Source organism: Giraffa tippelskirchi, chromosome X (assembly GCF_054371585.1).
Source record: "Giraffa tippelskirchi isolate mGirTip1 chromosome X, T2T-mGirTip1v1.2.pri, whole genome shotgun sequence".
NCBI lineage: Eukaryota > Metazoa > Chordata > Mammalia > Artiodactyla > Giraffidae > Giraffa > Giraffa tippelskirchi.
In genome coordinates this window covers 80,728,363-80,755,951 of record NC_137289.1, presented here as the reverse complement: position 1 = coordinate 80,755,951, position 27,589 = coordinate 80,728,363, and the positions used below count along the sequence as shown (strand labels likewise).

The 27,589-nt window shown below is 36.9% G+C and overlaps 1 protein-coding gene across 6 annotated transcripts in view; it reads left to right on the top strand.

Moving 5' to 3' along the window:
• Positions 1-2,832, top strand: part of TENT5D (terminal nucleotidyltransferase 5D) — a 77,254-nt gene extending 74,422 nt beyond the window's left edge. For all 6 annotated transcript variants that reach the window (XM_081565938.1, XM_081565940.1, XM_081565939.1 and 3 more), the window contains one exon: positions 207-2,832. In XM_081565938.1, coding sequence (XP_081422064.1) covers positions 226-1,398 — 1,173 coding nt within the window. In that variant the 5' untranslated portion in view covers positions 207-225 and the 3' untranslated portion in view covers positions 1,399-2,832. The remainder of the gene's footprint in view (positions 1-206) is intronic.
• The last annotated feature ends 24,757 nt before the right edge of the window (positions 2,833-27,589 follow it).

The window sequence follows — 27,589 nt, the reverse complement described above, 5'->3', positions numbered from 1 at the left end:
TGAACCAATCAATCTAACAATTTTGACACATAGTGGCCTTTATTTCACTTATAGATTTGAACACAATTAGATGCACTGATAATTTACTGTCTAATATTAGTTTGATTTATGTTGAAGGTAAATCTATATTTAACTTTTCATATGCTTTAGCTAAACACTGATTTCAAGATGCTCAATTTCTTCTCAATATTTTGCTTACTTTCCAGTTGATCTACTGACCTCATAATGTCTGAAATCAGATTCAGCAATCTCACTTGGGATCAAGTTATAACACTGGATAAAGTGTTAGATGAAGTAATTCCAGTTCATGGAAGGGGAAATTTCCCCACATTGGCAGTGAAACCAAAAGATATTATTCATGTTGTGAAAGATCAACTGATAGAGCAAGGAATTATTGTTAAAGATACTCGATTGAATGGTTCCACAGCAAGTTACATACTTGCAAGCCACAGTGGAATCAGCTATAAGGATCTGGATGTCATTTTTCGTGTTGAACTACCAAGTGATCAAGAATTTCAGGTTGTTAAGGATGTAGTTCTAGGTTGTCTATTCGACTTTTTACCAAAAGGTGTAAAAAAAGATAAGATCACCCTGAATACTATGAAAGAGGCTTATGTGCAGAAGATGGTTAAAGTTTGCAATAAGAATGATCGTTGGAGTCTCATCTCTCTGTCAAATAACACTGGGAAGAATGTCGAGCTAAAATTTGTTCATTCACTCAGACGACAATTTGAATTTAGTGTAGATTCCTTTCAAATTGTCTTGGATCCCATGTTAGATTTCTACAGTGACAAAAATGGTAACCTAATCAATGAATGCTACCCTGTTGTGGTAGCTGAAAGCATGTATGGAGATTTCCAAGAAGCAATGACACATTTACAGTACAAGCTTATATCTACCAGAAAACCTGAAGAAATTAGAGGTGGTGGCCTTCTGAAATACAGCAACTTGCTGGTTCGTGACTTTAAACCAGCTTGTGAAGCAGAAATCAAGAACCTGGAACGTTATATGTGTTCTAGATTCTTCATTGATTTTCCTGATGTAGCAGAACAGCAAAAGAAGATTGAGTCATACCTCCGCAACCATTTCATAGGTGAAGAAAAGAGCAAGTATGACTACCTCATGACCTTGCATGGAGTTGTGAATGAGAGCACAGTTTGCCTCATGGGATATGAAAGAAGGCAGACCCTCAATATGATCGCCATTATGGCTTTAAAAGTACTTGGAGAACAGAATATCCTACCTAATACAGACAACGTAACTTGCTTTTATCAGCCTGCTCCATACTTTGTTGCTGAGGGAGGGTATCCTACTTATTATGTAACATCTGGACCCCCACCTATATTCTTTCAGCCATACCACCCACTGCACTTTCATGTGCCAAGTGGTATGATTTAAACACACACACACACACAATAGAAACTTTGCTTTTATTAAACACTTTCTAAAAGCAAGTTTCCAAATTTATTTTTATGCAGTTACCAACTATTTTTATCATTTATAACTTAAGCCATCATAGTAAATGCAATATCATCTATGAACTGACCTTCTTAAAATTTTCAAATGTTATTGATTAGCTATAACAACTTTCAAATATTGTTGACCACTTAAAATGATTTTCAAATCTGACTGACTACTTATGACTCAAATTTGCTATGACAAATAAATTAGAGATGACTGAATATTTTATTAAAATATAAAAGAACAGACTCATGTTTTAAAATCCAGCAGTATAGGAAAAACCAGTGCCAACAATTCTGTATTCAGTCAGTTCCTTTGCTACCTTTACTTCATTTCTTTTTCTAGTGAATAGTATCATCAGTGAATTTTCAATGCCTAACAAAAATGCCTAATTTCAAAGACAACAGATTCAGAAGACATTAAAATCCTGGACTTTGCAAGCATATATTTTGTTTCCTAATTGAATTGATTTAGATACAAACTCTTACTATAGTTTTAAGGAACACTGAAGAAAGTGATTCTGGAAAACACTGGACATTAGTAAGTCATCAACTATCAAGTTGATTTGTGGATCTGAAGAATAGTACACCCAGCTGGACAGCCAATACTGTGACCATTTATACAGATTTCTTTATTTTTTTTCCCCAAACAGTTGAAAAGAATGAAAATGACCAACTCTTAATGTGAAGTTTTCTATCATCATCTGGTAAAAAAAAAAAAAGACTCTAAATGTCAAAAAGCAAAAAGCTGACAGAGTATTTCATCCATGGCATTTACCATTTTTATGACCAATATGACCAACGTCTTAATATGTGGAGATTTTAGTGTTAATAAGTAAGTGAATATATTTTCATTATTACTCACTGAAGCTTTTTTCCATCTTGCCCTTACCAAAGATGTTTCTAACATGACACTCAAGTGCCTCCTCATGTGAGATTTTGCATAGTGCTGGAATTTATTCAACAATTTTATGTGTTCATCAAGTGTCTGAATATCTACTCACTATATCACATATTCTGGGAATAAAGCAATATTTTCTTCCTATAATGACGAAAAGGATCCATGATCAATGTTACCTGGGATGACAGGAGGAGCTGTCCTGAATGAATATAAATAAGGCCCTCAGATAACTTCACTATTTTTACTTGTTTCTGAATTTTTATTAGTTTCCATCTCAATTTTCATTGGCCATTACAAGTTTTTCCATCACAGCATGATCCAACAGGCATATTCTGAGAATTTGTCACTTAAACTACCGTGCTTAATCCGTCTTCTCTGTATTATGTTATTTGACTCAAGAAGTACACCAAAGATGGCATTTTCAAATAACCAATATTTATGAGATGTTTTTTACCACAGTACCTTTGGCCATTAGTGTATTTTTAAAGAGTTATATTAAAATATATATATTCATATGAATATATATAAATACTATATATATCTCACAAGCATGAAGCTTTAAAACATTATATGCATTCAATTCCTTGCTTGGGACAAATAAAGAATTTACAAATGCTATATTAAAAAGAAAATTTCTGTTGTCTATTGGCGGCATAACGTATTGGCTAAAAATGACTGATCTTTCTGTCTTAATATACTCTTTAGTTTTCAGTTAATGAGAGTGCTTGTGTGTAAAACTGATGGATTATATGCTATATTAACAGTACTCCAAAAAAAAAAAAACAATTACAAGATGTATAGGAAAATTATTTAAGAATAAAAGAACTATGATAGTGATGAGTCATGGGTAAAGGTTCAGTATATTCCAGACTAACATTTTATGATGAATAGCAGAATTTTGAAGCTATTTGGAAGCACATCTTATCACCCATGTCCTTCCTTAACTTCCTTTGGTCCTACTGAGAATTTAAACTCCTTCCCTAAAAAGTGAATTCCCTGTGATATTCTCCTAAAGCTTTAAATACTGCTGGAAGAATGACCTGAGAGCTGCATGTTTCTTCCTAACGTGTCAAGCATGTGTTTCCATTACAGCAGAAAAGCTTCAGAATTGGCATTTTAAAAGCTCAAATTTTTCTTGAGAGGGAGCCCATATTTGTTGAAGGAAATAGTATTATTAAAGAGAAAGCTACAGCTTTATCTGTCATGGTTTTCCTTATAGACACCATCATCAAGCTATGCTGTGTTCTTTGCTCCCAACTGAGCAGAAAAATATATATATTTTCATTAGTGTATGAGTATCTCTCCAAGATTGGGCTAGTTGCCTTGAAAAGCAGTTTTATCTCATTCTGTTTATTAGGATAATAAATGGAAAAGCTTTTTATAAAGAAATGAATGCCAGCCTCATGGCCTAAAGGAGTTAATAAAAGTTACTTTAAATATAACTCTATAGCATGTCATCCCATTACAAGAGAGAAATGGTGTTGTCTTTTCCTATTTAATTTTACACAAATTCAGGACTGAGTCTTGGCTCAGAAGTTTTTTTTTTTCTCCTCCAGAATACTAACCAGAACCAAAAAAGAAAACTTTCTGATATACTTCTAGTATCCATATCAGTGGGACACATTTGGTGTCAGTTATTGGTACATATTTTTGAAACTAAAATATTCTTGCATTTCACAAATAGTTACACAAAGTTCTACTAGTAGAGTATTTGTAACTTTTAAATTCAGAGATATTCTAATGGTGACTGATGTCTAGTTTAGTCAAAGAAATCTGAAAAGAAAGATTAATTATTGTTTTAAATGAGAGCCCAGCTAAATAAAAGAATATCAGAGCTAGAAAAGTTGTGAATTTCTTTAAGAAATTGGGGAAACTCCTGGACCCAAATCCCACTTCTTAATATTATCTCAGAAAGGCTCTGTTAAAATGCATCCAAACGTAAGAAATTTTAAAATTTGTCTTTAGCCACATTTTAGTTTTAGCCGTTGATAAAGATATCAACATGCAAAGTGCCTGAGATCTGATTAAAATTCCTTTCATTCCGTGGATCTATTATCTGAAAATATTCATCCAAGTTACGATATATAATGAGAAGTTTTTTTTTCATAAAACATAGTATGATTATATTTTAATACACAACCAAACTACAAAACACCACAGTAAATTGGCAGCATTAAAATATGGTATTTCATTTGCACTACACTAAGACATTGATATACCAAGGAAAATGAAAGAAAAAAAAAAAACAGAGCAAAATGAAATAACACAAGAGACTGGTAAGGGCTAAGCATATATGAAGATGACAGAACTGAACAATAACAGAAAAAAAGGCAATTTCTTTGTAACATCATATTGCCAACGAATAAAAATGTAACATTTATACAGTTTTAGGAAATATATTCACATAAACACTTGTAGATAAGATTGATGAAATTCTGTCTATATAATAGAGGAAACTATTTTACTTTGGACTTGAAACTATAAATTTTGGGTATCCTTAGTCTTCACAGTTTCATTGGAATTATTTCAACAACTTAGTTGGATAAATTTACAATTTATATATAAACAATGTTTACTGCACAGAAAAATCTGTGGCTGGTATATACAGATCTCCCAAAATGCCTTGAGTATTAATTGATCAATAAACCCAACAGGATGGGCACAAAATTTCATTAATAGTAGATAACATAGACAGAAGTAGCAGAATCAGAGGAGGCAAAACAGCATTTAAGAAGTAAAATATTACACTTTAAATTTTTCATATCCTTTGAAATCTTGAAAATTCTGATGCCGTTGATTCTGACACCATCTTCCATAAAACCAAAAAATAGTCTTCATAATGTATGGCAATTCCTTATTATTGTATTGCAACAGACACTCCCTGTAGATCAGAAAAACAGGCTGAGAAGGCTCAAATTTGAAAGTGACCTAAAAGGTGATATTGGAGAGAATTGTAACCAGGCATGGGGACTGTTTTCATTGTTGCTATTGGACGGAATCTCAGGAGCTTGAATGATGGAGACATCGTTATACAAATATGCTCAGGACCTTGTAATGTCAAAGCTTCATTTCAATGCTCCCCAAAGTATTAGTGCATATGTTTAAATTTTTCATTTATCAGAGGGAAATTTAAAATTAATTCATAATGAGAAGATTTTTGAAGTTTAAAATTTGTAATGCTTTCCAAAATTATATCAATACATGCATATAGCAGTTCCATTTATAGAGGATTTTTAAAAAATAATTAAATTAACATTAAAACAGGATTGGGACATATGTGGGACTACAATTTGGTAAATATTCTTATGAAGTCTGTTGTGGCAAGGCATATAACACAACATTTTAACCTGCTTGGCAATTCATTTTCTTTACCATTATAGAAGAAATATGTTAATGTTTTATTTTGAGTTCTGCTGTCATTATAGGAATTATATTTTATATATTATAATGATAAAATTTAATAAATATTGGAAATTATATTGCTAATCCACTGCTTAATTTATTAACGTATTTTCAGCATGTGTAGTTTGTTGTGATGTCAGCTCTTAAGTACTTAAGGGAACAGTTTTCCTTGAATCTTTTAAGTTTGAGCAGAAATATACTATTTTGAATATATGCTATCTGGAAACCAACTTAACAATGTATCAGGTGATCTTTAAGCTCTATACATTGTACTTTTTGCTTTGTTTTGCTTTAATATGGAGAAATGTAAGGTTATTTTTCACACAATTGTTGTGTCTGCATCGATTATATTAATGTTTGAAACAGCAACAGAAACCCCTATTTGTTTAGATTTAGCCCTTAAAAGAGCAACTGAAAATTTATGTATGACTTTGTAGTACATGTTCTTTTTATGACCCTTCAAAAAAAAATAAAACAAACTTTCTATTCTAGAAAATGAATACCATATTGATATACCTCTCAGCGCTTTATGGCCAAGATGTTAACTCCTGTAAATGCATAAGTGACTTTCCCAAGAGAAAAATGTCTTGAGAGGGCCCTCTTGACAAAATTATCTCTTATAACTCCAAATCAAAAGTGATGGATGGATTGATTAACCCTGTTAAATCCAATTCAAGTACTTTCATGATGATTTATGAAAATTTACATTTTATACATTCTAGACTGGTGATAGAATTTGACCCATTCTTTAAAATTCTAATAAGTAGTCCGTTTTCCTTATAAAGTATGACAAGTCACACTGGTCCTTCAGCTCAACAAGAGAACCTAAACTTGAATCTTGTTTTAGCATTGGTGCAGCTTTAGAAATATCAGTGGGGTAAATTAGTCACCATGAAAATGACAGTAGAGAGTGGTATATGGGTTCAAGTGCATGTGTGTTAAGTTGCTTCAGTCATGCTTCAGTCTGACTCTTTGTGACGCTATGGCCTACAGCCTGCCAGACTCCTCTCTCCATGGGATTCTCCACGCAAGAATATTGGAGTAGATTGGCATGCCCTCCTCCAGGTATGATGGTTCACACTACTATCTTATTCAGCAATTTCATTTTATCATAGGACAATATTTTTTCTTTTTTTTTAAATAAATTTATTTATTTTAGTTGGGTGCTAATTACTTTACAATACTGTAGTGGTTTTTGCCATACATTGACATGAATCAGCCATGGGTTTACATGTGTTCCTCATCCTGAACCCCCCTCCCACCTCCCTCCCCATCCCATCCCTCTGGGTCATCCCATTGCCCCAGCCCTGAGCATTTGTCTCATGCATTGAACCTGGAATGGTGTTCTGTTTCACATATGATAATATACATGTTTCAATGCTATTCTCTCAGAACGGCCCACCCTCACCTTCTCCCTCAGAGTCCATAAGACTGTTCTATGCATCTGTGTCTCTTATTCTGTCTCGCATATAGGGTTATCGTTACCATCTTTCAAATTCCATATATATGCATTAGTATACTGTATTGTTGTTTTTCTTTCTGGCTTACTTCACTCTGTATAATGGGCTCCAGTTTCACCCATCTCAGTAGAACTGATTCAAATGTATTCTTTTTAATGGCTGAGTAATATTCCATTGTGTATATGTACCACTGCTTCCTTATCCATTCGTCTGCTGATGGACATCTAGGTTGCTTCCATGTCCTGGCTATTGTAAACAGTGCTGCGATGAACATTGGGGTACACACGTCTCTTTCAATTCTGGTTTCCTCAGTGTGTATGCCCAGCAGTGGGATTGCTGTGTTGTATGGCAGTTCTATCCCCAGTTTTTTAAGAAATCTCCACACTGTTCTCCATAGTGGCTGTACTAGTTTGCATTCCCACCAACAGTGTAAGAGGGTTCCCTTTTCTCCACACCCTCTCCAGCATTTATTGCTTGTAGACTTTTGGATAGCAGCCATTCTGACTGGTGTGAAATGGTACCTCATTGTGGTTTTGATTTGCATTTCTCTAATAATGAGTGATGTTGAGCATCTTTTCATGTGTTTGTTAGCCATCTGTATGTCTTCTTTGGAGAAATGTCTGTTTAGTTCTTTGGCCCATTTTTTGATTGGGTCGTTTATTTTTCTGGAATTCAGCTGCAGGAGTTGCTTGTATATTTTTGAGATTAATTGTTTGTCTGTTGCTTCGTTTGCTATTATTTTCTCCCATTCTGAATGCTGTCTTTTCACCTTGCTTATAGTTTCCTTTGTTGTGCAAAAGCTTTTAATTTTAATTAGGTCCCATTTGTTTATTTTTGCTTTTATTTCCGATATTCTGGGAGGTGGGTCATGGAGGATCCTGCTGTGATTTATGTCGGAGAGTGTTTTTCCTATGTTTTCCTCTAGGAGTTTTATAGTTTCTGGTCTTTAATCGTTTAGATCTTTAATCCATTTTGAGTTTATTTTTGTGTATGGTGTTAGAAAGTGTTCTAGTTTCATTCTTTTACAAGTGGTTGACCAGTTTTCCCAGCACCACTTGTTAAAGAGATTGTCTTTTCTCCATTGTATATTCTTGCCTCCTTTGTCAAAGATAAGGTGTCCATAGGTGCTTGGATTTATCTCTGGGCTTTCTATTTTGTTCCATTGATCTATATTTCTATCTTTGTGCCAGTACCATACTGTCTTGATGACTGTGGCTTTGTAGTAGAGCCTGAAGTCAGGCAGGTTGATTCCTCCAGTTCCATTCTTCTTTCTCAAGATTGCTTTAGCTATTCGAGGTTTCTTATATTTCCATACAAATTGTGAAACGATTTGTTCTAGTTCTCTGAAAAATGCCATTGGTAGCTTGATAGGGATTGCATTGAATCTATAGATTGCTTTGGGTCATATACTCATTTTCACTATATTAATTCTTCCAATCCATGAACACGGTATATTTCTCCATCTCTTTGTAGGACAATATTTTTTTAAAGCACTTCTCTATATAGAATGTGACTTCAATCCCAGATTAAAAAATAATAAAGATATGGTAACATCTTCAGCTATAAAAAAAGAATTCCATACATATGTAGTGTGTGTGTGTGTGTTAATCACTCAGTTGTGTCCATGCCTTTGTGACCCGCATGGACTGTAGCCTGTGAAGCTCCTCTGTCCATGGGATTTCTCAGGCAAGAATACTGGAGTGGATTGCCATTCCCTTTTCCAGAGGATCTTCCCAACCCCGGAATTGAACCTGGGTCTCTTGCATTGCAGGCAGATTCTTTACCGGCTTAAACAGCAGGAGTGGTAGTCACTTCTAAAATGATTCTTTAAAATAAAAACTGGTATTAGATAGCCACTGACATTTAAAATTTGTTTAAAAAATTTTTACCATTAGTGTGGCTTCAAATGGCCAATTGAAAAATTCTCTATCTCCCATGCTATGAAACACCAGCCTAGACTGAGTAACAGTCTACTTTCTGGTCATATGGGCATTGAAAAATGTTCTGTTATGCATGCATGTCCTATCAATGAAAGTCCTGTCCTGAAAAAAAAAATTTTTTCCAGTGTTCACCTTCCTCCATTAAAATTCAGTAGTCAACCCAAGCATATTATGGATATTTGAATAAAGAAGATTGAAAGTAATGTTTTTTACACCTTACATGTGCCCTCCTCGAACAAAATAATTTCTACAAAAATTATTTTCTTTATGGTTTCCACAGTTTTCTAGGGTAGCTTTGGGGAACTTATTAATTATATGCCTTCAAAAAGCAATGATTGCTCAGGCAGTGAACACTAAATAATTAATGTCTCATTGCAACGCCTCCAGATTTATTTTCAAGTAAAATGCTTTTGGACAGTGTCAGCAGGTAAAAGTGTAAATTAACAGCTTTCAAGGTGAAAAATCTGCTTCTTTTAAAAGCACCTAAAGAGAAGACTCACCACGTGGAAATCACCAGATGGTCAACACCGAAATAAGATTGATTATATTCTTTGCAGCCAAAGATGGAGAAGCTCTATACAGTCAACAAAAACGAGACCGGGAGCAGACTGTGGCTCAGATCATGAACTGCTTATTGTCAAATTCAGACTTAAATTGAAGAAAGTAGGGAAAACCTCTAGTCCATTCAAGTATGACCTAGATCAAGTCCCTTATGAGTATACAGTAGAAGTGACAAATAGATTTAAGGGACTAGATCTGATAGACAGATTGTCTGATGAACTATGGACACAGGTTTGTGACATTGTACAGGAGACAGGGATCAAGACAATCCCCATGGAAAAGAAATGCGAAAAAGCAAAATGGCTGTCTGAGAAGGCCTTACAGATAGCTGGGAAGAGAAGAGAAGTGAAAAGCAAAGGAGAAAAGGAAAGATATTCTCATCTGAATGCAGAGTTCCAAAGAATAGCAAGGAGAGATAAGAAAGCCTTCCTCGGTGATCAATGCAAAGAAAAAGAGGAAAACAACAGAATGGGAAAGACTAGAGATCTCTTCAAGAAAATTAGAGATACTAAAGGAACATTTCATGCAAAGATAGGCTCGATAAAGGACAGAAATGGTATGGACCTAACAGAAGCAGAAGATATCAAGAAGAGGTGGCAAGAATACACAGAAGAACTGTACAAAAAAGATCTTCACGACCCAGATAATCACGATGGTGTGATCACTCACCTAGAGCCAGACATCCTGAAATATGAAGTCAAGTGGGCCTTAGAAAGCATCATTATGAACAAAGCTAGTGGAGGTGATAGAATTCCAGTTGAGCTATTTCAAATCCTGAAAGATGATGCTGTGAAAGTGCTGCACTTGATATGTCAGCAAATCTGGAAAACTCAGCAGTGGCCACAGGACTGGAAAAGGTCGGTTTTCGTTCCAATCCCAAAGAAAGGCAATGCCAAAGAATGCTCAAACTACCACACAATTGCACTCATCTCACATGCTAGTAAAGTAATGCTCAAAATTCTCCAAGCCAGGCTTCAGCAATACGTGAACCGTGAACTTCCAGATGTTCAAGCTGGTTTTAGAAAAGGCAGAGGAACGAGAAACCAAATTGCCAATATCTGCTAGATCATTGAAAAAGCAAGAGAGTTCCAGAAAAACAATTATTTCTGCTTTATTGACTATGCCAAAGCCTTTGACTGTGTGGATCACAATAAACTGTGGAGGATTCTGAAAGAGATGGGAATACCAGACCATCTGACCTGTCTCTTGAGAAACCTGTATGCAGGTCAGGAAGCAACAGTTAGAACTGGACATGGAACAACAGGTTCCAAATAGGAAAAGGAGTACGTCAAGACTGTATATTGTCACCCTGCTTATTGAACTTCTATGCAGAGTACATCATGAGAAACGCTGGGCTGGAAGAAACACAAGCTGGAATCAAGATTTCTGGGAGAAATATCAATAACCTCAGATATGCAAATGACACCACCCTTATGGCAGAAAGTGAACAAGAACTAAAGATCCTCTTGATGAAAGTGAAAGAAGAGAGTGAAAAAGTTGGCTTAAAGCTCAACGTTCAGAAAACTAAGATCATGGCATCTGGTCCCATCACTCCATGGGAAATAGATGGGGAAACAGTGTCAGACTTCATTTTTTGGGGCTCCAAAATCACTGCTGATGGTGATTGCAGCCATGAAATTAAAAGACGCTTACTCCTTGGAAGGAAGGTTATGGCCAACCTAGATAGCATATTTAAAAGCAGAGACATTACTTTGCCAACAAAAGTCCGTCTAGTCAAGGCTATGGTTTTTCCAATGGTCATGTATGGATGTGAGAGTTGGATGGTGAAGAAAGCTGAGCGCCGCAGAATTGATGCTTTTGAACTGTGGTGTTGGAGAAGACTCTTGAGAGTCCCTTGGACTGCAAGGAGATCCCATCAATCCATCCTAAAGGAGATCAATCCTGGGTGTTCATTGGAAGGACTGATGTTGAAGCTGAAACTCCAATACTTTGTCCACCTCATGCGAAGAGTTGACTCATTGGAAAAGACCCTGATGCTGGGAAGGATTGGGGGTGGGAGGAGAAGGGGACGACAGAGGATGAGATGGTTTGATGGCATCACTGACTCCATGGACATGGGTTTGGGTAAACTCCGGGAGTTAGTGATGGACAGAGAGGCCTGGCATGCTGCAATTTATGGGGTCACAAAGAGTCGGACATGACTGAGCTACTGAACTGAACTGAAATACCTTTTAAAAATAAAAGACATCTTCTTCTAGGTAAATAATATATATACTGAAACAGAAACCATGCCAGGGAGGTTATCTGCTTTAGAAATATAGAAAACTATATTTAATATGTTATAACAGACATATGAAATTCAGTGACTGTTTAGTCAAGAAGAGTACCTCTGTGTATGGGATATGCAAATAGTAATCCTGACCGTCTTTAAAAAGGGGGCACATTTCCTGATGTGCAAATTTTTAATTCCTGAAGTTTTTCTTCTACATTTTCCTCGTTTGCTAAAATGGCATCTTTCTGTACTCACAGTGATAAGATGTAAAAAAAAAATGAAGTCTGGGGGGGATTTATTACTGTTTATATTACCAAAAGATAAAATGACAGAACTTCAAGTTTAGTTCTATTGACTCAGATAGGATTGTGATGGTAGATGGTCGCATTCTAGAGAATAAGATTTTCATAAGTGCTTTATGGGGAATCCAATTTTAAGATTTCTTGTTCTTCAAGATGTTTCTTAACTAGAATATATTAACAACATTTTGATTCAAAAGCCATGATTCTAGAGATGAACATTGACTTTCAGTTCTTTAAGAACCCAGGATTTCCAAACACCTGTATGTGGAGAAATCATTTACATGGCTTACTATATCATTCACAGTTGGGATTGGAATAAATTATAAACTTTTTTTAGTAAGAAATAGTCAATATTATTTTAAAAAATGTTATGTGCTCCTGTATAATTATTGGGAATTTTTTAAAGTTAGATAAGTTACATTTTAATTAGTACATATAAAAATTTTGTCAAAACAATCACTTTTAAAATCAAAATCCACACATCAATTTAGATTTAAGGCATAAAATTATATTTTAAAGTATACAGATTTTTTAAACTTATAGAATTAATGCTATGTTGAAACTTCATTAATTATAATGCTGTATCACATTTATTGAAAAAAATAGCATATTCCGTGTATTTCACTCAGAAATCTTAACCATTTTCTAATAAATATTGGAAATAATCTGTTGGATTATCTTAATCTCCCAGATCTCAACCCATTATGATTTGATAATATTTTCCTATGACTATCTTTTCCAATTTGTCTTTAAGTTCCCAGTTTACAAATGATATGCTAAAACAGAGCAAATTGTTACTTACTCTTTAAATAAATGTATTCTGCCATTTTAAAACAAATCCCATTTATCTACTTTATTATATAAATCTACTTTAACCCATATAGTGCTGCTACTGCTGCTGCTGCTGCTAAGCTGCTTCAGTTGTGTCCGACTCTGTTCGACCCCAGAGACGGCAGCCCACCAGGCTCCGCAGTCCCTGGGATTCTCCAGGCAAGAACACTGGAGTGGGTTGCCATTTCCTTCTTCAGTGCATGAAAGTGAAAAGTGAAAGTGAAGCCGCTCAGTCGTGTCGGACTCTTCGCAACCCGTGGACTGCAGCCTACCAGGCTCCTCCCTCCATGGGATTTTCCAGAAAAGAGTACTGGAGTGGGTTGCCATTGCCTCTCCGCTGCCATATAGTGCTACTAGATTTAATTGAAAAGTAGAGTTCCCTTTGACAGTTTGTGGCTAATTGTTTCATCTCACATACTTCCTGTTTAGACTGAGTAAAATTGGTATTAGTAACTTTCTTCTAGTTTGAAAAGCATGAGCAAGTAGAAAACTTCTTCCATAACATTCTTCTGGATATTAAATGAGTGTGTCAACCTACAAAACAAAAAATTAAGTAATCACCCAGATAATTCAGACCAGAAACATGTCATTAAATAATGAACAGGGAAGAGTGAACCTAAATTATTTTTGATCCAAGTTATTAATAACTGCATTTCTCTCATATAGACCAGACAAAAAGCAATTATTGAATATGAAAAAAATCCTGAAATCTATTACTAGGTGTAAAACAATTCATGCAACAAAAAACACATTAAAATCAGAAGAAAACTTTGAAAGCTTAGCAAACAAACTGAACCAAAAAATATCTATGTTAAAGACGTGTTTCAAGTTTCAATTAATTGAAATCCAACTGTTCAGCATTAAAGAAAATATCAATGAAAGGAACTGTAATCACTGAGTGGTAAATGAAATAGAGACTTCTAAATGTAAGTACCTAGCACCTAGGAAAATTATTAATATGATTTCCTACACTACTTCAAGACAGACCTACCATTTATCATTAAATAATTCAGCATTTTATAAAAGCAGTAAATATAAATATAGCTTTATAAATACAAATGTTTTTGGTGCATTTCTAGCATTTTAATTCACATCATTAATTTTAATCTTTTACTGCAAAAATTGTGAAGTGTTCTTAACAATTTACTCTGTGTATGTGAAAATTTCAAGGGTATCAATGGTGTGTCTAAGGGATAACTGAAATGTCTAGAATTGAGTGAAATATGCACCTTTGCTTTCATGTTGATGATATGTTAACTCAGATTAGTTAACCATGTTAGTGCTCATTATATAGTTCCAACTGAGACAGGTATATTCTATCTTGGAAAATGTATTTTACTGTTGATAAATCATTTAATGTTATATGAACAGCACAGGGTTTTTAGGTGGAAACTATTTTCAGATCAGTTGAGTTCAGTCACTCAGTCCTGTCTGACTCTTTGCAACCCCATGGACTTCAACGTACCAGGCTTTCCTGTCCATCACCAACTCCCAGGTCTTCCTCAAACTCATGTTCATTGAGTCGGTGATGCCATCCAACCACCTCATCCTCTGACATCCCCTTCTCCTCCCACCTTCAATCTCTCCCAGCATCAGGGTCTTTTCTAATGAGTCAGTTCTTCACATCAGGTGGCCAGAGTATTGGAGTTTCAGCTACAGCGTCAGTCCTTTCAATGAATATTCAGGATTTATTTCCTTTAGGATTGACTTGTTTGATCTTGCTGTCCAAGGGACTCTCAAGGGTCTTTTCCAACACCACAGTTCAAAAGCATCAATCCTTTTGTGCTCAGCCTTCTTTATGGTCCAACACTCACATCCATACGTGACTACTGGAAAAACTATAGCTCTGACTAGACAGACATTTGTTGGCAAAGTAATGTCTCTGCTTTTTAATATGCTGTCTAGGTTTTCATCCAAGGAGCAAGCGTCTTTTAATTTCATGGGTACAGTCACCATCTGCAGTGATTTTGGAGCCCAAGAACATAAGGTCTGTCACTGTTTCCATTGTTTCCCCATCTATTTGCCATGAAGTGAAGGGACTAGATGCCATGATCTTAGCTTTCTGAATGTTGAATTTTAAGCCAGCTTTTTCATTATCCTCTTTCACTTTCATCAAGAAGCTCTTTAGTTCCTCTTTGCTTTCTGCCATAAGGGTGGTGTCATCTGCATATCTGAGGTTATTGATATTTCTCCCAGCAATCTTGATTCCAGCTTGAGCTTCATCCAGCCCAGCATTTCTCATGATGTATTCTGCATATAAGTTAAATTAGCAGGGTGACAATATTTCAGCCTTGACGTACTCCTTTCCCAATTTGGAACCAGTCCTTTGTTCCATGTCCAGTTCTAACTGTTGCTTCTTGACCTGCATACAGATTTCTCAGGAGACAGGTAAGGTGGTCTGGTATTCTCATGTCTCTAAGAATTTTCTACAGTTTGATGTGATCTACACAGTCAAAGACTTTGGCATAGTGGAGAAGCAAAAGTAGAATTTTTCTGGAACTCTCTTGCTTTTTTGATGATCCAACAGATGTTGGCAATTTGATCTCTGGTTCCTCTGCCTTTTCTAAATCCAGCTTGAATTATACCATGATAATTTTATTGTTTTATTTACCTAATAGCTCTTATATCTGTTTCCTTTGCTTTGCCTTGTGCTTTTGCACACTTTGTGGAAAAAGCACTGTAGAGATTATTAGATGACATTTGGAAATAAAATCACTGTGAAACTTGCAGCAGTGTGCCAACTATTATAATGGGTAAATGTTTATTATTTCATTACCACCACATTAATTGTTTGCAGTTGTTTTTTTTTTTTTTTTTTTTTTTTACAAAATATGCTTAGAAATTAACTTTAGGAGGGCGGGGCTAAGATGGTGGAGGAATAGGACGGGGAGGCAACTCTCTCCTCCACAAATTTATCGAAAGAACATCTGAACGCTGACCAAACTTCACAAAACTACTTCTGAAGGCTGGCAGAGGACGTCAGGCTTCCACAAAGACAGCGCATTATCTTCAAAAGAGGTGGGAGAAATTATAAAAGATAAAAAGAGAGACAAAGGAGTTAGGGACGGAGACCCGTCCCGGGGAGGGAGTCGTAGAGGAGGAGGAATTTCCAAGCGCAAGGAAACCCTCTCACCGGCGGGTGTGGGGGAAGATTTCTTATCTCGGAGGGCAACGTAACTGGGAGGAAAAAATAAATAAAATCCACAGATTACGTGCCTGGGGCAACTCCCAGCAAAGAAACCCAGACGCTCGCATCATCCGCCACCAGCAAGTGGGGGCTGAACGGAGAGGAGCGGGCGGCACTGCCTAGGGTAAGGACCGGGCCCGAGTGCCCTGAGGGCAATCTGAGGGAGCTAACGTGAGATAGTAACCTAAACTGTGGGACAGCCAGAGAGAGAGAACTATCCCGCGAAAAGCCCAACTCTAAGGCACTGCCGGCCCGCTCACAGAACAAAGGACTGAGCGATACCAGAGGAGAGCTAGCCGGCTGCGGACCGCCCCATCCCCCGCCGGACACAGCGGGCAGGCGGGGCCCGCCAGAGCCGGAAAGGGGCAAACTCGGCTCCAGAGAGGGCACCCCCTACCAAACTGCAAACAGGCTCCCAGTTGCGAAGCAAAGACTGCCTGAGATCCCGGAGGGTCGACAGCCGCCGAGAGGTTCGCAGCCAGAGACCAGCTCCCCAGAACCGACACAAAGCACACCGGAGCCGGGCGCGCCCGTAAACCGAGGCGGGGACCAGGGAGGTGATAAGCCGCACCGCCCCAACAGGGGAGAGCGCGCTCGCCAAACTCCTGGCCGCCTGAGCAGCTCCGACCGGGAACGGCACAAGCCGCGGGCGAAACCGAGTCTGCGCCTTTGTGGAGTAACCGGGAGCCTGAACCTGAGCGGCTTAGACCTGGGAAGTGCACGCAGCTCAAGGCCCGCTCCCCGGCCGAGTAACCTGAAGCCTGAGCAGGGTAGACGGGGAAAGCACACACGCCGTGAGCGGGGGCGAACCCAGTGCGGCCGAGACACTGCGAGCTTACCACACACACGCCAGATTGGCAGCGTTCCTTCCTCCCCACAGCACGATTGAACAAGCGAACCAAAACAGATCACCTCCACTGCTTTGTTGCAGGGCGGAAATTAGATACTGAAGAGATCTCCAAACAGAAGCCAAATAAACAGAGGGAAGCGCTTTGGAAGGGACAGGCCAACAGATTAAAATCCCTGTAGTTAATACCGACTGCATTGAAAAGGACCTATAGATCTTGAAAAGTATAAGCAGGAATAAGGATCTATCTGAAACTGAGCAGATCCCACATTGCTCACAACAGCTCCAGAGAAAGTCCGGGATATATATTTTTTTAATATTATTATTATTTTTTTTAAATTAAAAAAGTTTTTTTCTCTTCTTTCCTTTTTCTTCAAGTCCTCTATTACACCTTTAACTTTCATTTTCATAACCCACTATTAACTTGCAACAAAAAAAAACCCTATTTTTGAAGCAAACTACATACATATATCTTATACCTTTTGTGTTTTCTTTTTTTAATGTTTTTTTTCCTGTTTTACTTTTTTTTACTGTTTCTTTTTTTTACTGTTTTACTGTTTTTTTTTCTTTTTACACTGTTTACTTTTTTCTTTTTTTTTATATTGTAAGTTTTATAAGAGTCTAACCTCTACTCTAGATTTTTAATCTTTGTTTTACATATTTGATATCAGTTTTGTACATTTAAGAACCCAGTCTTTAGGACCCATTGTTACTCAGGAGTGTGATCACTGGCCTGATTACTCTCTCCCCCTATTGATGCTCTTTCTTCTCCCCCAGGGAACCTCTATCTCCCACCCTCCTCCTTCTCTTCTCAACCCAATTCTGTGAATCTCTGAGGGTGTTCTGGGTACCGGAGAACACTTCAGGAACAGGATACTGCCAAGATCTCTCTCTCGCCTCTTGATTCCTCCCTTTCTACTCATGCTCACCTCTATTTCCTTCCTCCCCCCTCTCTATGTATCTCTGTGAACCACTCTGAGGGTTCCAAACTGTGGAAAGCACAGAGGGAAGTGCTTACTGGCTAGATTGCTCTCTCCACATTTGAATCCCCCTCTTCCCCTCCTGGTCACCTCACCCCCCCCCACCTCATCTCTCCATGTAACTCAGTGAACCTTTCTGGGTAACCCTCACTGTGGAGAATCTTTTCACCATTAACCTAAAAGTTTTATTATTGAGGCTGTACGGAAGGAGAAGTCTTGAGGCTACTGCAAGAATAAGACTGAAAGCCAGGGGAAACATTAATTAATAAGAGACCATCCAATAACCTCCATATATATACTGAAACCAAGTTCCACCCAAGAGACAATAAGTTCCAGAGCAAGACATACCACGCAAATTCTCCAGCAACGCAGGAACATAGACCTGAGCATCAATATACAGGCTTCCCAGAGGCACACCAAATCCATAGACATCTCAAAAATTAATACTGGTCACTCCATTGCACTCTAGAGAGCAGAAATCCAGCTCCACCCACCAGAACACCGACACAAGCTCCCCCAACCAGGAAGCCTTGACAAGCCACCTGTCCAACCCCAACCGCAGTGAGGAACCTCCACAATAAAGAGAAACTTCATACTACCAGAATACAGAAGGGCCACTCCTAACACAGCAGTCTAAACAAGATGAAAAGGCAGAGAACTACTCAGCAAGTAAAGGAAAATGAGAAATGCCCACAAAACCAAACAAAAGAGGAGGAGATAGGGAATCTATCTGAAAAAGAATTTAGAATAATGATAATAAAAATGATCCAAAATCTTGAAAGCAAAATGGAGTTACAGATAAATAGCCTGGAGACAAAGATTGAGAAGATGCAAGAAATGTTTATCAAGGACTTAGAAGAAATAAAAAGGAGTCAATATAGAATGAATAATGAAATAAAGGAGATAAAAGACACTCTGGAGTGAACCAACAGTAGAATAACGGAGGCAGAAGATAGGATAAGTGAGGTAGAAGATAGAATGATGGAAATAAACAAAGCAGAGAGGAAAAAAGAAAAAAGAATCAAAAGAAATGAGGAAAACCTCAGGGACCTCTGGGACAATATGAAACGCCCCAACATTCGAATCATAGGAGTCCCAGAAGAAGAAGATAAAAGGAAAGGCCATGAAAAAATACTCAAGGAGATAATAGTTGAAAATTTCCCTACAATGAGGAAAGAAACAGTCACAGAAGTCCAAGAAACCCAGAGAGTTCCAAACAGGATAAACCCAAGGCGAAACACCCCAAGACACATATTAATCAAATTAACAAAGATCAAACACAAAGAACAAATATTAAAAGCAGCGAGGGAAAAACAACAAATAACACACAAGGGGATCCCCATAAGGATAACAGCTGATCTTTCAATAGAAACCCTTCAGGCTAGAAGGGAATGGCAGGACATACTTAAAGTAATGAAAGAGAATAATCTACAACCCAGATTACTGTACCCAGCAAGGATCTCATTCAGATATGAAGGAGAATTCAAAAGCTTTATGGACAAGCAAGAGCTGAGGGAATTCAGCACCACCAAACCAGCTCTCCAACAAATGCTAAAGGATCTTCTCTAAACAGGAAACACAGAAAGGATGTTTCAACACGAACTCAAAACAACAAAGTAAATGGCAACGGGATCATACTTATCAATAATTACCTTAAATGTAAATGGGTTGAATGCCCCAACCAAAAGACAAAGGCTGGCTGAATGGATACAAAAACAAGACCCCTATATATGCTGTCTACAAGAGACCCACCTTAAAACTAGGGACACATACAGACTGAAAATGAAGGGATGGAAAAACATATTTCATGCAAACGGAGACCAAAAGAAAGCAGGAGTCGCAATACTCATTTCAGATAAAATAGACTTTAAAATAAAGGATGTGAAAAGGGACAAAGAAGGACACTACATAAAGATCAAAGGATCAATCCAAGAAGAAGACGTAACAATCATAAGTATATATGCACCCAACATAGGAGCACCACAATATATAAGGCAAATACTAACAAGTATGAAAGGGGAAATTAACAATAACACAATAATAGTGGGAGACTTTAATACTCCACTCACGCATATGGATAGATCAACTAAACAGAAAATTAACAAGGAAACACAAACTTTAAATGATACAATAGACAAATTAGATTTAATTCATATTTACAGGACTTTCCACCCCAAAACAATCAATTTTACCTTTTTCTCAAGTGCACATGGAACTTTCTCCAGGATAGATCACATCCTGGGCCATAAATCTAGCCTTGGTAAATTCAAAAAAATTGAAATCATCCCAGCCATCTTCTCTGACCACAATGCAGTAAGATTAGACCTCAATTACAGGAAAAAAAACTATTAAAAATTCCAACATATGGAGGCTAAACAACACGCTTCTGAATAACCAACAAATCACAGAAGAAATCAAAAAAGAAATAAAATTATGCATAGAAACGAATGAAAATGAAAACACAACAACCCAAAACCTAAGGGACACTGTAAAAGCAATACTAAGGGGAAGGTTCATAGCAATAAAGGCGTACCTCAAGAAACAAGAAAAAAATCAAATAAATCAACTAACCCTACAACTAAAGCAACTAGAGAAGGAAGAAATGAAAAACCCCAGGGTCAGTAGAAGGAAAGAAATCTTAAAAATTAGGGCAGAAATAACTGCAAATGAAACAAAAGAGACCATAGCAAAAATCAACAAAACTAAAAGCTGGTTTTTCGAGAAGATAAACAAAATTGACAAGCCATTAGCCAGACTCATCAAGAAACAAAGGGAGAAAAATCAGATCAACAAAATTAGAAATGAAAATGGAGAGATCACAACAGACTACCCAGAAATACAAAGGATCTTAAGAGACTACTATGAACAGCTATATGCCAATAAAATGGACAACTTGGAAGAAATGGACAAATTCTTAGAAAAGTATAACTTTCCAAAACTGAACCAGGAAGAAATAGAAGATCTTAACAGACCCATCACAAGCACGGAAATCGAAACTGTAATCAGAAATCTTCCAGCAAACAAAAGCCCAGGACCAGACGGCTTCACAGTGGAATTCTACCAAAAATTTAGAGAAGAGCTAACACCTATCCTACTCAAACTCTTCCAGAAAATTGCAGAAGATGGTAAACTTCCAAACTCATTCTATGAGGCCACCATCACCCTAATTCCAAAACCAGACAAAGATGTCACAAAAAAGGAAAACTACAGGCCAATATCACTGATGAACATAGATGCAAAAATCCTTAATAAAATTCTAGCAAACAGAATCCAACATCATATTAAAAAGATCATACATCATGACCAAGTGGGCTTTATCCCAGGAATGCAAGGTTTCTTTAACATCCGCAAATCAGTCAATGTAATACACCACATTAACAAATTGAAAGAAAAAAACCATATGGTTATCTCAATAGATGCAGAAAAAGCCTTTGACAAAATTCAGCATCCATTTATGATTAAAACCCTCCAGAAAGCAGGAATAGAAGGAACATATCTCAACATAATAAAAGCTATATATGACAAACCCACAGCAAACATTATCCTCAATGGTGAAAAATTGAAAGCATTTCCCCTAAAGTCAGAAACAAGGCAAGGATGCCCACTTTCACCACTACTATTAAACATAGTTTTGGAAGTTTTGGCCACAGCAATCAGAGCTGAAAAAGAAATAAAAGGAATACAGATAGGAAAAGAAGAAGTAAAACTCTCACTGTTTGCAGATGACATGATCCTCTACATAGAAAACCCTAAAGATTCTACTAGAAAATTACTAGAGTTGATCAATGAATATAGTCAAGTTGCAGGATATAAAATTAACACACAGAAATCCCTTGCATTCCTATACTCCAATAATGAGAAAACAGAAAGAGAAATTAAGGAAACAATACCATTCACCATTGCAACAAAAAGAATAAAATACTTAGGAATATATCTACCTAAAGAAACAAAAGACTTCTATATAGAAAACTATAAAACACTGATGAAAGAAATCAAAGAGGACACAAACAGATGGAGAAATATACCGTGTTCATGGATTGGAAGAATTAATATAGTGAAAATGAGTATACTACCCAAAGCAATCTATAGATTCAATGCAATCCCTATCAAGCTACCAATAGTATTTTTCATAGAACTAGAACAAATCATCTCACAATTTGTATGGAAATATAACATACCTCGAATAGCCAAAGCAATCTTGAGGAAGAAGAATGGAACTGGAGGAATCAACCTGCCTGACTTCAGGCTCTACTACAAAGCCACAGTCATCAAGACAGTATGGTACTGGCATAAAGATAGAAATATAGATCAATGGAACAAAATAAAAAGCCCAGAGATAAACCCATGCACATATGGACACCTTATCTTCGACAAAGGAGGCAAGAATCTACAATGGAGAAAAGACAATCTCTTTAACAAGTGGTGCTGGGAAAACTGGTCAACCACTTGTAAAAGAATGAAACTAGAACACTTCCTAACACCGTAGACAAAAATAAACTCAAAATGGATTAAAGATCTAAACGTAAGACCAGAAACTATAAAACTCCTAGAGGAAAACATAGGCAAAACACTCTCCGACATAAATCACAGCAGGATCCTCCATGACCCACCTCCCAGAATATTGGAAATAAAAGCAAAAATAAACAAATGGGACCTAATTAAAATTAAAAGCTTTTGCACAACAAAGGAAACTATAAGCAAGGTGAAAAGACAGCCTTCAGAATGGGAGAAAATAATAGCAAACGAAGCAACAGACAAACAATTAATCTCAAAAATATACAAGCAACTTCTGCAGCTGAATTCCAGAAAAATAAACGACCCAATCAAAAAATGGGCCAAAGAACTAAACAGACATTTCTTCAAAGAAGACATACAGATGGCTAACAAACACATGAAAAGATGCTCAACATCACTCATTATTAGAGAAATGCAAATCAAAACCACAATGAGGTATCATTTCACACCAGTCAGAATAGCTGCTATCCAAAAGTCTACAAGCAATAAATGCTGGAGAGGGTGTGGAGAAAAGGGAACCCTCTTACACTGTTGGTGGGAATGCAAACTAGTACAGCCACTATGGAGAACAGTGTGGAGATTTCTTAAAAAACTGGGAATAGAACTGCCATATGACCCAGCAATCCCACTGCTGGGCATACACACCGAGGAAACCAGAATTGAAAGAGACGCGTGTACCCCAATGTTCATCGCAGCACTGTTTACAATAGCCAGGACATGGAAGCAACCTAGATGTCCATCAGCAGACGAATGGATAAGGAAGTAGTGGTACATATACACAATGGAATATTACTCAGCCTTTAAAAAAATACATTTGAATCGGTTCTACTGAGATGGATGAAACTGGAGCCCATTATACAGAGTGAAGTAAGCCAGAAAGAAAAACAACAATACAGTATACTAATGCATATATATGGAATTTGAAAGATGGTAACGATAACCCTATATGCGAGACAGAATAAGAGACACAGATGCATAGAACAGTCTTATGGACTCTGAGGGAGAAGGTGAGGGTGGGACGTTCTGGGAGAATAGCATTGAAACATGTATATTATCATATGTGAAACAGAACACCATTCCATGTTCAATGCATGACACAAGGGCTCAGGGCCGGGGCAATGGGATGACCCAGAGGGATGGGATGGGGAGGGAGGTGGGTGGGGGGTCCAGGAAGGGGAACACATGTAAACCCATGGCTGATTCATGTCAATGTATGGCAAAAACTATTACAATATTGTAAAGTAATTAGCCCCCAACTAAAATAAATAAATTTATAAAAAATTTAAAAAAAAGGAAAAAAAAAATAAAAAGATTGCCAAAAAAAAAAAGAAATTAACTTTATCCTCGAATTTGTACATAATCCCCATTTACGATGGGAATGAACTGACCTTCAGTATATTATGGCTGTATATAATTGACTCTAACATTTATAATAGACTAACCAACAGATAATCCCATTTGTGTAGCCTAAGTATATAAAAAGTGTGTATTCATTCATTCCCAAAATTTCATTTGAGTTTATATTGGTAAAATGTACTACCTTCTCCTCTGTCTCAGATAGATGATATCTACAGTATGTTTAATAAGAATATAACTGGTGTAGAAATGAATAAAATGACAATATCACTCAAGGAAATGAACCAAATGATATGGCGTTGTATTGAATATACTCCCCCACACACACATATCAGCATTATACAGTTATCAGAGCTAGATGGTGTCTCAGTTCAGATCTGTATGCTGACCACATAACTAAACAATGATCTTAGTGATACTCTATGGAGTGACAAATAGGTTAGAATGCAACAAGTGTTAGAAGAATAAAGAACTATGGTAAAAGTGATCAGAGAGATGAAATATCACTTGATATGCTTTGCTAAGTTTCTACAGCCTTAGCAACAGCCTAGCGTCTCTGAGGATTAAGTATCCTATGTGAAATATAGAGTAATATATCAGTAAATACCCTTATGCTAAAATCTGCATTTTTTTTCTACATAAGTTATCAGATGGCTAAGCCTTAACCTAAAATAGATACTTACAAGAAATGAACAAAATGACCTGCTGACACAACCAAGATAGCTTTTTAATACTTTAATATACAAGGATAAGTTGTGCCTTGTCTGTTACTTCCAATTTTACTGGAAAGCATAGATACGATCCACACATAACAGTAGTCAACTTTAAATTTAGTAACAAATGGTGGTTAAAAAAACTGCAAGACAGATGACATGATCCTCTACATAGAAAACCCCAAAGACTCTACTAGAAAATTACTAGAGTTACTCAATGAATATAGTAAAGTTGCAGGATATAAAATTAACACACAGAAATCCCTTGCATTCCTATACTACAATAATGAGAAAACAGAAAGAGAAATTAAGGAAACAATACCATTCACCATTGCAACAAAAAGAATAAAATACTTAGGAATATATCTACCTAAAGAAACAAAAGACTTATATGTAGAAAACTACAAAACACTGATGAAAGAAATCAAAGAGGACACAAACAGATGGAGAAATATACCGTGTTCATGGATTGGAAGAATTAACATAGTGAAAATGAGTATACTACCCAAAGCAATCTATAGATTCAATGCAATTCCTATCAAGCTACCAATGGTATTTTTCACAGAACTAGAACAAATCATCTCACAATTTGTATGGAAATATAACATACCTCGAATAGCCAAAGCAATCTTGAGGAAGAAGAATGGAACTGGAGGAATCAACCTGCCTGACTTCAGGCTCTACTACAAAGCCACAGTCATCAAGACAGTATGGTACTGGCACAAAGACAGAAATATAGATCAATGGAACAAAATAAAAAGCCCAGAGATAAACCCATGCACATATGGACACCTTATCTTCGACAAAGGAGGCAAGAATCTACAATGGAGAAAAGACAATCTCTTTAACAAGTGGTGCTGGGAAAACTGGTCAACCACTTGTAAAAGAATGAAACTAGAACACTTCCTAACACCGTAGACAAAAATAAACTCAAAATGGATTAAAGATCTCAACGTAACACCAGAAACAATAAAACTCCTAGAGGAAAACATAGGCAAAACACTCTCCGACATAAATCACAGCAGGATCCTCCATGACCCACCTCCCAGAATATTGGAAATAAAAGCAAAAATAAACAAATGGGACCTAATTAAAATTAAAAGCTTTTGCACAACAAAGGAAACTATAAACAAGGTGAAAAGACAGCCTTCAGAATGGGAGAAAATAATAGCAAATGAAGCAACAGACAAACAATTAATATCAAAAATATACAAGCAACTTCTGCAGCTGAATTCCCGAAAAATAAACGACCCAATCAAAAAATGGGCCAAAGAACTAAACAGACATTTCTCCAAAGAAGACATACAGATAGCTAACAAACACATGAAAAGATGCTCAACATCACTCATTATCAGAGAAATGCAAATCAAAACCACAATGAGGTATCATTTCACACCAGTCAGAATGGCTGCTATCCAAAAGTCTACAAGCAATAAATGCTGGAGAGGGTGTGGAGAAAAGGGAACCCTCTTACACTGTTGGTGGGAATGCAAACTAGTACAGCCACTATGGAGAACAGTGTGGAGATTCCTTAAAAAACTGGGAATAGAACTGCCATATGACCCAGCAATCCCACTGCTGGGCATATACACCGAGGAAATCAGAATTGAAAGAGACGCGTGTACCCCAATGTTCATCGCAGCACTGTTTACAATAGCCAGGACATGGAAGCAACCTAGATGTCCATCAGCAGACGAATGGATAAGGAAGCTGTGGTACATATACACAATGGAATATTACTCAGCCATTAAAAAAAATACATTTGAATCGGTTCTACTGAGATGGATGAAACTGGAGCCCATTATACAGAGTGAAGTAAGCCAGAAAGAAAAACAACAATACAGTATACTAATGCATATATATGGAATTTGAAAGATGGTAACGATAACCCTATATGCGAGACAGAATAAGAGACATAGATGCATGGAACAATTTTATGGACTCTGAGGTAGAAGGTGAGGGTGGGACGTTCTGGGAGAATAGCATTGAAACATGTATATTATCATATGTGAAACAGAACACCATTCCATGTTCGATGCATGTGACAAGGGCTCAGGGCCGGGGCAATGGGATGATCCAGAAGGATGGGATGGGGAGGGAGGAGGGTGGGGGGTCCAGGAAGGGGACCACATGTAAACCCATGGCTGATTCATGTCAATGTATGGCAAAAACTATTACAATATTGTAAAGTAATTAGCCCCCAACTAAAATAAATAAATTTATAAAAAAAAAAATAAAGTCTATTTTGTCTGAAATAAGATACTCTGACTTTGTTTTGGCTTACATTCACATGGAATAACTTTTTCCATCCTTTTACCTTCAGTCTCTATGTGTCTCTAGGTCTGAAGTGGGTCTCTTGTAGGCAGCATATATATGTGTCTTGTTTTTGTATCCATTCAGTCCGTCTGTATCTTTTTGTTGGTGCATTTAATCCACCTATATTTGAGGTAATTATTGATATATATGTTCTTATTGGCATTTTCTTGATTGTTTGGGTTTGTTTTTGTAGGTCTTTCCGTTCTCTTGTGTTAACTGGCTATGTAAGTCCCTTTAGTATTTGTTGTAAGGCTGGTTTGTCGGTGCTATACGCTCTCAACTTTTGCTTGTCTGTAAAACTTTTGATTTTTACATCAATTTTGAATGAGATATTTGCCGAGTATAGTAATCTTGGTTGTAGATTTTTTTCATTCAGTAATTTAAATATATCCTGTTATTCCTTTCTGGCCTGTAGAGTTTCTGCTGAAAGATTCACTGTTAATCATATGAGTATTCCCTTGTATGTTACTCATTTTTCCCTTGCTGCTTTTAATATTCTTTCTTCATATTTAATCTCTTTTAGCTTGATCAATATGTGTCTCAATGTGTTTCTCCTTGGGTTTATCCTGTAAGGGACTCTCTGTG